This window comes from Dysidea avara, chromosome 8 (assembly GCF_963678975.1).
Source record: "Dysidea avara chromosome 8, odDysAvar1.4, whole genome shotgun sequence".
NCBI classification, from domain to species: domain Eukaryota; kingdom Metazoa; phylum Porifera; class Demospongiae; order Dictyoceratida; family Dysideidae; genus Dysidea; species Dysidea avara.
The window spans coordinates 30,930,367-30,944,209 of NC_089279.1; the positions used below are offsets into that span (position 1 = coordinate 30,930,367).

The window sequence follows — 13,843 nt, forward strand, 5'->3', positions numbered from 1 at the left end:
GGTTTCTGAAAATTAATGCAATTGTACTAAGAAATAATAATGCATCTGAGGACATGCCTCCAGAGTATTTGAAGTGAGTGTTAGATTACAGTTTAGGCTACTTTTAGTCAACAATCATAGTAAGCACAATGCTTTAGATCTCTCTTTACATAAACATCTGCTGGACAAAGGACTATAGCTTTGATGTTCTATTAGAGCAGGTACTTGACTGCTCTTGTATAATATCTTGATCATTTTTAATGCAGTGGGAGGTGAAAAGTAATGAAGGTTTACTATAACTATAATGGATGTTATAGTGCAATTTGCATCAATGGTACTGAACTTACATAGTCTTTTTTTTTGCTATGATTTATGTTGTCAATGCAGCAATAATAAAGCTGGTTAGGGAGGTTATAAATGCACCTGCTGGAATGTTTTACAGAATTTATTGTAATTCAAGGAACTGATTAATGATTCTAATTACTGTAAAGCTGATTGAATGCTTAAAGTGCCTTATTTTGGTCATAATTATTTGAGTTGTGAAATGTGACACTACAACTGATTTCTACATATATTGATCTCATGAAAATATTGTGATTAATCCTCGTAATATTAAGCAGAAATGTGTAGCTAAATGCAAGAACACGCAATGAAATATACAACCATGAGCAATTTAGCCCATCCAACTAACCTACCTTGTTAGGAAAGAATTATCCCAGCCAGTAACTACAATGTACTTTTGTTGTGTGACAATTGCTCACCATACCAAAAGAGAACTGGGCCATCATCTCCATATAATCTGTTTCTGAGCAACAACTTACATATAACTTGGCATATAGTAATGTAGTCAGTTGACATACATACATTTTTACATATAGCATTAAGCAAAGCATCCAGATCTATATACACACAATAACTATTTCATATAAAGCTGAAAAATTCTACGATACACATTAGGAGAATACATGCATGTGTGACACACTATATACATACAATCTACACTTGTCATTGTTCACATCTCATAGCATACAGTCAGCAGTCTTCAATATCGTCCATAACTTCAAAGAAGGATTCACGGTAATGAGTGGCATCATCCATCTCTGATTCTCTGTTATATGTAAGAGTAAAGAGAGCATAATGTGTGCCACGACAACAATCACATTGTAAAGCATGATGTATATCATAACAATATTCAGAAACAGTATTGGTAATACACTAAAATACAGTGGAATATTTATGGGGTTTCCTGGTGTTCTGGAAACATCCTTTGATATTTGTACTTACATACTTACATATGTAGGTTTGCAGCATGAATTTTAATAATGACAATTCAGGCGAATTTGGTGCCGTTATTAAAATATTTGTCATTAATCTGCCATTTCTTGGCCGCTATCTTGGATTTCACATCTTTTCTCACCCTGGTTTGTGGGGGTCTGCACTCTTTTTATTTAGATCAATCTTTACTTCCTCTTACTATAGCAAAATGCTATATATTTTGCTGATGTATTATCATGTGTGGCTGTTCTATTACAGCATATGGATATTTTAAAAATGTACAAAGATTAGTTTATAATCCCCCACATCCACTTTACAAAAGCTGCACCTATTATGTCAGCTTTCATTCAGCTTCTAACAGTCTATTCTGCTGCAAATTTTGCCAGGAAAATTGTGGTTACTTTCTCAGGGATGATACGGAAGAAGCTAGTGGACAAGGAATCTTTATATATACTTTAAACATGCTTTTATAGAACAGTCAGAAGTAATAAGAGTAAGTATACTTTTTGAAAGAGATTAGGAAGAGTGAACATGTTACATTTACAGCCTGCACTTGGGTAGGTGACTGTGTAATGATACACTGATAGTTAACTATGTGGCTTTATCTAACAACTGCTGTACAGTGCATAAACACTTTAGTATCATGTATATTAAAAAATAATTCATTGTGTCTATTGCACATACTGTCAATATACTTACATTTCACATATAGTAGCATTCACCCTCCTGCTATCATCAATAACACTCTCAACAAAGTCTCTCATCGGTACCCCATTGTTGTTATTGGTAGTGTCAGGTTTAGGTGGTACACAATATTTAGTGATTTTCTTAATTGTCCTTTTGTAAAGGTAGATTTCCATTATCAGAAATGGTATCAAGGGTAGTATAACTAATACAAATATAAATGATAGTAATAAATCAGGATCATAGCTGTCAATAAGTGGTACCATTGAAACCACAACCATCAGATGCAACACAAAGCCATCAAACACAACAAGAATGTTAGATCTATATGGCTTTAGTGTCATATGTATCAAGGCTAGTGAAGAGTTAGCAATGATTAATGAATACTGGGTGGTATTATTGTTGGATGGATTAGCAATAATTATCAGAATAATCACCAGTCGACATATCATGTAATAAGCTGCAAAACTACGATATTTGTCCTTGTAACATCCTTGAAACTGATCCAACAATGGTTTTATCCTAGTAAAGTTTATCTTGTGGTTAATGAATGGCTCTAGCAGTAGCAGAAGGGGAAGACCCATCACTATGATCAGTGAACATAGTATTGCCATGATAACGTATGGTAGATGACGACCATGAAAATACTCTATGTCAGGTGACAGGTAAGTGTAAACCTTATCCACATTATGAAATGTCAGTGATCTCAATAGCAGTAATGAAGTTGTTGCCACAGAAGTGTAGGATAGCAATAGAAGGAAACAGATAACATGGATAATTCCTCTACTAACAAATGATGAAAACTTGTATGATATTCTTGCTGATTGGCAGATTACTACTATGATGATGGCAACAGCTAGTGGATGGGCATAATGAATGAACTGTTGGTCAATTCCACTCATATCAGTTGCTAAACAGAGCTGTCCTAAAAATTGCGGTGTGACTTTTGCAATACTCGACATAATGCTAACAAATGTAAATAATCCTTGTGATGAGTACAAACGTTCACTCAGTAGAATATCCACCATACTGTAATAGTATGTAATAGCATACAAATAACCAATCCCAATGTGATAGTATGTCACAATGAACACTAATATAACTATGACCACCCAGTAAAGGATTGATAATGTCACCACAAGTACTGTTTGTCCAGTTGTACATGTGTCAACACTTACACATTCTATAGAATCAAATGAAAGAGTATAGCCTTCCTTACAACCACCACAAGCAGTACCAGATCGCTGTGAATTACACTGATTTGCTCTTACTGGTGAAAGTTTAAAAAATCCATTAGCTGTTTCACAACAAGTAAAATTACAATAACTATTTGGACAAATTGTTACTGTTGCTTTATCATTAACTTCACCAAACCAGTAACCTCTTTTGATAGATGATAAACTACCAGAGCAAGACACAATATCACTGCCTCTGTAGCAAACACATGTAGTATCATCATGGTAGAAACCAGGGTGACATGGTGATAATTCAGTTATTAGCTCCACAGCTATTGTTTGTAAATCAGATTTACTGCCATGATTTGAAGTAATAGTCATTGAAAAATTGGTTGCATTAGAAATTCTTTTTCCTATTACACTGATTCCTTGAAATACTGTACATGATACCAGCACTTGTGATCCATTGATAGTATGATTGTGATTATTTCCAGTAACTACAAATTGTGTAGCATCAGCAGACCGATAATAATAATCTCGTACACAAGCATCAATTATGATTTCATGACCAAGCATTACATTCTTCATCATATAGATATAGCAGCAGTTTGTGTCGGTGTGGTTATCAACACATTTGATATCATAAAATTCTAGTTTACTAGGAGGAGTAGTGATGTGAGCATTTAATGGACTATTTAATAATGATCTTTTGTTGATTCCAACGATGCTGTTTTTCAAACAGGTCTCATTACATGATGTTGGTATATCAATGTATACATCAGCTCCAGTTAAGGCACTACTGCTGTTAAAATTAATTTCTTCTGTGTTTAATATTAATTTACTTTGATCACTTTGTAATAATTCGCTATATATGGCTCCACCATATCGATTAGCAGTATTATAAAAGAAATTAATGCCTGAATCATTGTTAAATGTTGCAGTATAATTGTTGCTGAGATATATGGCTCCTCCATTACCCTTGGCTGTGTTACTAATAAATGATGAAAAGGATTTTTTAGAAAATGTTAGAATAGATTGCTGAATAGAAAGAGCTCCACCATTTTCTGCACTGTTCATTTTAAATATTGCTGAAACATTACTTTTAAGTGTTATGCTAGACTGAATTATTGACATGGCTCCACCACGTTCAGCAGTATTACCTGTAAATATCACTGATATGTTTTCTTCTAGATTAATATCAGAATATCTATCACAATGTATGGCCCCACCATGCTGTTCACCTTTGTTATTAAGAAATACAACTTTAGAATAATCTTTGATGACAGTGATAGAATGATCAAAAGAATATATCCCACCTCCACCTCTAGTGGCTATGTTATCATAAAATGTGACTTTACTGTATTCTGTAATACTAAGATTAGTTCTATCATGCAAATACATACATCCGCCATATAAACTACATGTGTTGTTGGAAAATGCTGTACTGCAATAGTCATCAAAAATGATAGAGCATTTGTTGATAGAATATATAGCTCCACCACTTAGTGTAGCTCTGTTATTATCAAATACAACTGCAGAGTGACCTTTGAATGTAACCACTGTTTGGCTGGTTAAATATAAGGCCCCACCATTTTGCACTGCTGTGTTATTGTTAAAAGATACATTAGCATGGCAATTAAATGTCATGCTAGTGTTGTCAAACAGATATACAGCACCTCCTTGTTGCAATGCTCTATTGTTTGTAAATGTAATATGAGAATTTCCATTAAATCTCACTGTTGAATTATCAAATATATAAATAGCTCCTCCATGCTGTTGAGCAGAATTGGTATGAAATATGATATTAGAGTGGCCAATGCTGATCAGTTTGGCATTATCATATAAGTATACTGCTCCTCCTTGTTGAATTGCTGTGTTATTTTGGAATACAACACTACAGTTTCCGTTAAAAATTATCATGGAATTTGTAAATAAATATATAGCCCCTCCTCGCTGTAATGCTTTGTTATTCTGGAGTACAAGAATGGTAGCTCCACCAATTAGCACACGATCATCATTAGAATACATCACTGCACCATTTTGTGCAGCAGTGTTGTACATTAAAGCAACTTGTGAATTTTCTGTGAACATGACAGTACAGCCACTATGAGATGATATACATCCTCCATTTTGTGTAGCTGTATTACCACTAAAACTAACATTAGAGTTTCTCTTGATTGTAATGTTGGACATAGTGTGAGAATATAAAGCTCCGCCATGTACAGCTTTGTTGTGATTTAATTTCAATGTTGAGTTTCCTTCAGACAATGTATAGGAGTGATTACTACAATATATAGCTCCACCTGTTTCTGCACTGTTGTTGGTAAATGTTACTGATGTACTTCCATCAAATGATATACCACAATGTTCATCACAGTATACAGCTCCTCCACCTCTGGTGGCTGTGTTGTGGTTAAATGTGACTGTTGAGCTTCTATTAACTTTGATGTTAGAGCCTATTAATGAAACTATAGCTCCTCCATGTACAGCAGTGTTGTAATTAAAGTTTACTTCTGAATTGTCATGGAAATCCACAACAGATCGTTGAGTGAAACATATGGCTCCACCATAACCCATAGCTGTATTGTTCAGAAACGTTACTCTCGAAATACCTTCAGTAATCAAAGTGACATTGTCAGTTAAATATAAGGCACCTCCTTGCTGTATGGCTTCATTACTTTTGAACTCAACATCACATAATTCACTGAACACAATGTTAACATTTTTGGTGGAGTATATAGCTGCACCATCTTGTATTGCAACATTGACATAAAAATAAACTGCTGAATGTCCATCGAATGTTACATTTGAAGTGTTAGCAGACAATATAGCACCACCATTTTGCTGTGCTTTGTTTTTATTAAGAATTACTCTAGAATATCCTGCAAATATTGTATTGGACATGGTAAGTGTATGGATAGCTCCACCATGTGTAGCTGTATTACAAGTGAAGTTCACTGTTGAGTTTCCTGTACACAAAACATAAGAGTTGTTGTTACACTGTACAGCTCCACCAGTTTCTGCACTGTTATTGGCAAATGTTACTGATGTACTTCCATCAAATGAGATACCACAATGTCCATCACAGTATACAGCTCCTCCACCTGTGGTGGCTGTGTTATGGTTAAACATAACTCTTGACCTTCCATTGAATGTGATATTAGATCCTTTTGTAGACATTATTCCTCCTCCAATAATTGCACTATTATCGATAAAATCTATGCTTGTATTTTCATAAATAATTGCATTTGAATACTGAGTAAAATACATGACTCCACCTCCAAATGTGGCTTTATTACTTCGAAACATTGTACGTGATTGACTTTCAAATAGAGCAACAGAATTGTCATGTAAATAAATAGCTCCTCCTTGTTGCATTGCTTGATTATTTTGTATGACAACAGTGGAATTTTCACTGATTACAACATAGGTCAGAGCACTACAATAAATAGAAGCACCATTATGCATGGCTACATTACTACAGAACAACACTGTTGAATGTCCAGTAACAGTTGTGTTGGATCCACCAACAGTTGATATCGCTCCACCATTTTCATTGGCTGTATTATGACATAAAGACACATTGGAGTTTTCATGAAATGTAAGGAAAGATACTTTATCAGAATAAACAGCTCCACCATTTGTAGCTCTGTTACTGACGAATCTTACTGTTGAGATTCCTTTATACAGAACATAAGAGTTGTCATTACAGTGTATAGCTCCGCCTGTTTCTGCACTGTTATTGGTAAATGTTACTGATGTACTCCCTTCAAATGAGATACCACAATGTTCATCACAGTATACAGCTCCTCCACCGGTGGTGGCTGTGTTGTGGGCAAATATAACTGATGAGTTGCCATTATAAGAAATTTGACGAGCATGTCTGGATAGTATAGCTCCTCCATTGCCAGCAAAATTTCTATTAAATGTTACCATTGTGTTATTATCAAATATGATATTAGAGTTATTGTGAGACAGTACTGCTCCACCATCCCTCACTGCACAATTTTCAAGAAATGCTATCACAGAGTTCCCACCAAATCTGACATCAGAACACTGTTTGGAATATATAGCTCCTCCAAAACTTGCATTATTACCATTAAAGGTTACCATCGAAGTGCCTTCATTAATGATAGAAGAATAATCCAATAAAATTCCTCCTCCATAATTTATGACATGGTTGTCATTAAATGTGACTGACGATCTTCCAGTAGCTGTGATACCTGAATGTTGACAATACACAGCACCTCCATCAGAGGCTTTATTATCAGTAAACGTTATGTTTGATGAGCTATCAAATGTAATGTTAGACATCCATTCAGAAAATATAGCACCACCGCAAATTTTAGCACTGTTTCCAATAAATGTCACAGCTGAATTTCCTTCAAAAGATTGGGTGGAATGAGTTTGGTAGATAGCTCCACCATATGTTTTAACAGAATTTCCCTCAAAATTTACTTTACACTCGTCATCATATATCACAGTGGAGTAGTTACAACAAATGCCTGCAGCAGCTCTTGCTTCGTTTCCTCTGAACAATACGTTACCACTAATGTGAAAATTAGTATGCAAAATATAAATTGGTACTCCTTGGTTGCTGATGAAAACAGAATTCTGCACTGAACTATGATATAAGTGTTTAGTGGCTGATCCATCAAGGTAAATTACACTTTTAGCTGGTCCGTTGAAGGAGAAGTTGCTATGTTCAATCGTAAACCGTGATACAAAACTGGCTTTAGTTTCAGGTGTGTAATGGATAGCTCCACCATGACCTGTGTAATGATCATTATGTGTAAAGTTACAGTTGCTAATGTTAATGTTCCCTGATACATTTGACAGCAAAACAGCTTGTCCTGTTGAATTGTAAAATGAACAACTTTCAATTGAAATATGTGATGAATTGTAAAATGTAATTCCAGGGTTTGAAGTACTCTTTTCATTGTTTACAGAACCACACCTTTGCCATTTTATACCAACAATAACTACATTAACACAGTTAACAAACACTAATCCTCCAACACTGTTACAATTTATTATTGGATCTCTGTGACCAATAATTGTGATGTTTTCAAAGAATTTTAATGTCACTATGGTAGTCACTGTAATATCAGATGCTATATAGACAATAGCATTGCTTAAATTATTTGTAAGATTGACAAGAGATTGACTTGAATTAACGCAAATAGATATCATTGCATTTCCAGTTACAGATATGTTAGGAGCACTGTAAAATAATATATGTTGAATAGCTTTGCTTTTATTATGATCATAGTTTGCTTCATTGTATATCATGCAAGGCATACTGCTAAATGGAACAGCTTTACCTAGTAGTATAAGAACTCTGTCATCAGTGAATTTCACAAATGAATATCCCTGAAATGTAACGTTTGAAGAAGATTCTGATGTAATAGCTTGTCCATACTTAGTAATGTTTTCGTTTTCATCAAAGTTTAACTTTGAGTTTCCATCAAATTTCACAGGAGAGCTTATGTTAGAGTATATACCTCCACCACGTATAGCTTTGTTATGAATATAATTTACTAGTGAATTTCCTGTAAACAGTACTGAACTGTATCTCAAACTAGATATGGCTCCACCATAATCGGCCTCATTGTTATTAAATGTTACACTTGAGTTACCATCAAATGTGATATGAGATGAAGACCTGCTATATATAGCTCCTCCATAATAACTGGCTTCATTATTATTAAATGTTACACTTGAGTTGCCATCAAATGTGATGTGAGATGAATCATAAAAATATACAGCTCCTCCATCATCACTGGCTTCATTATTATTGAATGTTACACTTGAGGTACTGTCAAATGTGATAGGAGATAAAGACCTGCAATACACTGCTCCTCCATCAATGGCTTCATTATTATTATATGTTACACTTGAGTTACCATCAAATGTGACATGAGATGAATCATAACAATGTACAGCTCCTCCATCATCACTGGCTTCATTATTATTGAATGTTATACTTGAGTTACTATCAAATGTGATAGGAGATGAAGACCTGCAATATACAGCTCCTCCATCAATGGCTTCGTTATTATTGAATATTACACTTGAGTTATCATCAAACGTGATACGAGATGAATCATAACAATATACAGCTCCTCCATCATCACTGGCTCTATTATCATTAAATGTTACACTTGAGTTACCATCAAATGTGATACGAGATGAAGTTACACAATATACAGCTCCTCCATCATCACTGGCTTTATTATTATTAAATGTTACACTTGAGTTACCATCAAATGTGATAGGAGATAAAAAGCTACAATATACAGCTCCTCCATAATTACTGGCTTTATTTATATTAAATGATACACTTGAGCTACCATCAAATGTGATATGAGATGAAGATCTACAATATACAGCTCCTCCATCATCACTGGCTTTATTATTATTAAATGTTACACTTGAGTTACTATCAAATATGATATTAGATGAATACACACAAGATAAAGCTCCTCCATCTTCACTGGCTTTATTATTATTAAACATTACATCTGAGTTACCATCAAATGTGATAGGAGATGAAGAGACGCAATACACAGCTCCTCCATAACTTGCTTCATTGTTATTAACTGTTACACTTGAGTTGCCATCAAATGTGATATCAGATGAATACAAACAATATACAGCTCCTCCATAAAATCTGGCTTCATTATTATTAAATGTTACACTTGAGTTACCATCAAATGTGATATGAGATGAAGACACGCAATACACAGCTCCTCCATAACTGGCTTCATTATTATTAAATGTTACACTTGAGTTACCATCAAATGTGATAGGAGATGAAGACATACAATACACAGCTCCTCCATAAAAACTGGCTTTATTATTACTAAATGTTACACTTGAGTTACTGTCAAATGTGATATTGGAATTATCACTGTATATGGTACCACCAGATCTTGCACTGTTGTCCTTGAATGTCACTAGTGAGTTTGCCTCAATAACGATTCTAGAAGAAATTTGATAAATAGCTCCACCATTATCTGAAACAGAGTTACTAATAAAATTTACATCAGAATTATCATAAAATATGACAGTGGAATTATTGCTATAAATTCCTCCACCAGACTTTGCTGTATTATCCTTGAACAACACGTTACCTCTAATATGAAGATTAGTATGCAAAATGTAAATTGGTACTCCTGTGTTGTTGACAAACACACTGTCTTGTAGATAAACATGAGCAGGAATCTTGCTACCTGAGCCATCAATGTAAACTATGATTTGTGTAAAATTGAATTTACAATTTTGTACTACTATTTTGTGTTGACCACGGCTATTAATATTTGGTAAATAATGTATAGCTGCACCATGACTTCTGTATTCAATCTTGTGTGCAAAATTGCAATTGTTAATGTAAACATTTCCAGACAATTCTGAGAGTAAAACACTTCTTTCTTTGGAGTTATGGAATGAGCATCTTTCAAAAGAAACATTAGATGAGTTGTAGAATTCAATTACAGAATAATCTTTAGAGCCACATCCCTCCCACTGGATACCTTCAATCGTTACATTCTGGCAAGAAATGAACTTTACTGTGCCAACATCATTACACTTTACAACAGGATTTCTGTGTCCTATAATCATGATATTTTCAAGACCTTCTAATGTCACAATAGAGTACAACTCAACATCAGTTGTAATATTGACAATGGTGTTATCACTGGAGATGTTATTTAGAATGTCAGCAATTGAATGAAAGGTAAAGTTTCCAGATACACAACCGGGAAGTTTATCCTGATCTCTCTCACTTCCACCACCTGAGCCACTAGCAAAGTCATTACTACCATTCTGAGAAGTATCAGATAGATCATCAGGCATCACTTTTGTAGCTCCTTTAATTTTGCAGAAGACACACACTAGCAGAAATGCAGTTATGATCATTTTTAATAGTACCATGCTTGTATCAACAGGTAACAAAAAAAGACTAACTTGTAGTTCAGTTTCTGACATTTATAGCTTCAGAGAGGATATGATGTAACACTGATGATGTCATGATATAATAATGTGAACGTGATTGCCATGGATATGGAAGCCATGGACTGTGCATTACTACTTCAAACTCCACCCAAGTAGACCTATACACTAAATTAAATAGTAAAATTTGATTTTACCATAACAGCTAACAAACAACCAATTGTACTGTCATTCCCTTGGGGGATATATGTGACTGTCTCTGGGAAAACCGGTCTTATCGCCCATTTAAAAGTATCCAGAAACGTCGGTTTGAAGTTTGGCTCAAAAATGGAAATTTCAGGCCAGCTGCAGACTATTATTATTATTTTTTCTTTTTTATTACCACCATATATTATTATTATTATTAAATAATTAAATATACACACAGCAATGCTGGAATTACAGCTAGATATAAAAATAAGTTATATCCCACACTTTAGCCAAAAGGTTAGGACTTTAATGTTCTGTCAAAAACCGATGTAAAATATGACAGGAGCTCTCTTCTGCATCTTTGGGATGAGGTTAGCATGATAAATCTGTAATGTTTGTAGTTGATCTTTTAAACTTTCAGGAACAGAGCCAAGGGAACCAATGATAACAGGAGCTACAGATGCTCCTACAGACCACATTTTCTGAATTTCAATCTTCAGGTCACTATAGTGTTGCCGTTTTTCAGAAATCTTTTGGGAAATTCTACTATCTCCTGGTATAGCAACATCAATCAAAAAACAGCAGTTCATTGTGAAATCAAGGCATATTATGTCAGGCCGGTTGTGTGTCAGATGTTTAGACTGCACGAAAAGTAAGATATCCTGTTTGTGTCAGCATGTAGGAAATTTTTTTAATGATTTCCTTTAGAATTTCCTATTTGAGTTATCATGCAGGAAATGTTTTTGAACATTTTCTGTACAATTTCCTGTTAGTGTCATATTGCAGTAAATTGTTTTAACATTTACAAGAAATGTAGATAAAATCAGTATTAAGATTTTCACCGCATTCATGACTAGTGAAAATGCAGCTGTAAACTGATCAAATGGATACTACAGGTTTCTTGTGTTTAGCTCAATGTAATACTGAGCCAAACTTGGTTCTCAATACAACATAGGCTTTCAACATCATATAACAGAGTGTCTCTACAACAATGTGTAACACTGTAACCCATATTATGTTGCTGCAATAACTTTTTAGTGGTATATGAATTGTTATACTAAGGAAGCTCTATTTTACTTTAAAATTAACTTTACGTGATGCCAGAATTGTATCTAAATCAACTACATCATATTTCTCAGTGACTTACCGTGCTACAGAAAAAAGAAGCTATGGCATACAGTGATGATACTCAACCCTTTAGGGCTTTCAACATGACAATGTAAACAGTCAACACACGGAGCTGGATAGTTATGTACTGTATGCCAAGGTAAATATTACATGAATTTATGGCCTTAATTGTGTGTTACAATTTGTGTCTTTGTACAATATGGATGTTAACATGAATAGTGACAGACAGCTGGGGAGTATGGCGTTGTGACAAAGTGTTTATTTTAGTAAATATCTAATGATGGCTTTACTTACTGTTTCACCATCTTCATGCTTTGTACTTTAATGTATACTACAATGATATACCTTGATTTGTGGAAAGGTACTGATTACTATGATAAAATAACCTGCACTTGGTTTCCAGGAGATAAAAAAGAAATAGTGCTTTTCATGAATATAATAATCTAATCCAAAACAGCCAAGCTGTAAAAAATGTGTGTGGCCCTCAGAAAGGCTATGGTGAAAAAAGATGTGAAATCCAAGGTGGCGGCCAAGAAATGGCTGTGATGGTAGGTTAATGGTAAAAATTTTAATAACGACAATTCAGGTGAATTTTTGTGCCGCTTCACAAAATTTACCTAAATTGTCCTTATTAAAATTTTTACCATTAACCTACCATCACAGCCATTTCTTGGCCGCCACCTTGGATTTCACATCTTTTTTCACCATAGCCTTTCTGAGGGCCGCACACTTTTTTTACAGCTTGGCTGTTTTGGATTAGATTTCATTTCTTTTTGTATTTGTATACCCCAAAGCCGGCCTATGGCCAGCTTTGGGACTTTTTAACCTATGTTTTTTTCTTTACTACAGGAAGAAGAAAAGATGAAGTAGATGTACTTTAAATAGTTTATCAGTAAATGTACAAATTATATATACTGTATAATACATATGTGACCGGATTTGCAAAAAGGGGTCTTCCACACACATCCAATTTGCCAACTTTGACAATTGATAACTTTAGATTGGAAAGAGCTATTGCCTTGAATTTTGGACAGTGGTGAGCACCACTATAGCTAAATACATGGTGAAATTTTCAGGTTAATATGTTACTTGAACACTGCGTTATGGTCTCCAACGTTTACGGAATTGGATGTGTGTGGAAGACCCCTTTTCGCAAATCCGGTCACATAATACTATATTGATTACAGAAATCTCCATAGTGGTTTCTGTGTAACTGAACACTCTACAAGGTGGCTTCTTCTAATTGCTTTCTCTACAGGGTGAATTGTTTGTAGCTGAACGATCTACAAGGTAACTTCTTCTAGCTGATCTCTCTACAGAGTGATGTGTTTGTAGCTGAATTCTGTATAGGTGATTTGTTTGCAGCTGAGCTCTTTACTGAATGGTTTCTTTGTAGCTGAACTCTCTAAAAGGTAACTTCTTCTAACTGATCTTTCTACAGGGCAATTTGTTTCTGGCGG

The 13,843-nt window shown here is 34.6% G+C and overlaps 1 protein-coding gene across 1 annotated transcript; it reads right to left on the reverse strand.

The window, feature by feature from the left end:
* Positions 1 to 808: 808 nt before the first annotated feature.
* LOC136262783 (uncharacterized) lies at positions 809 to 11,055 on the reverse strand. The gene is made up of 2 exons (XM_066057180.1): positions 1,954 to 11,055; positions 809 to 1,087 (listed from the first exon to the last, which is right to left on the reverse strand). Exons 1-2 carry the CDS (start codon positions 11,046 to 11,048, stop codon positions 1,012 to 1,014), a joined length of 9,171 nt encoding a protein of 3,056 aa, XP_065913252.1. The 5' UTR covers positions 11,049 to 11,055; the 3' UTR covers positions 809 to 1,011.
* Between the last annotated feature and the right edge of the window lie 2,788 nt (positions 11,056 to 13,843).

Bases quoted from the DNA above. Each gene is read 5' to 3' on its own strand.
- LOC136262783 (XM_066057180.1), bottom strand. From the start codon at position 11,048: ATGGTACTATTAAAAATGATCATAACTGCATTTCTGCTAGTGTGTGTC. The intron at 1,088-1,953 runs GTAAGTATATTG...TACATATAACAG, and splicing joins AATGCTACTATATGTGAAAT to AGAATCAGAGATGGATGATG.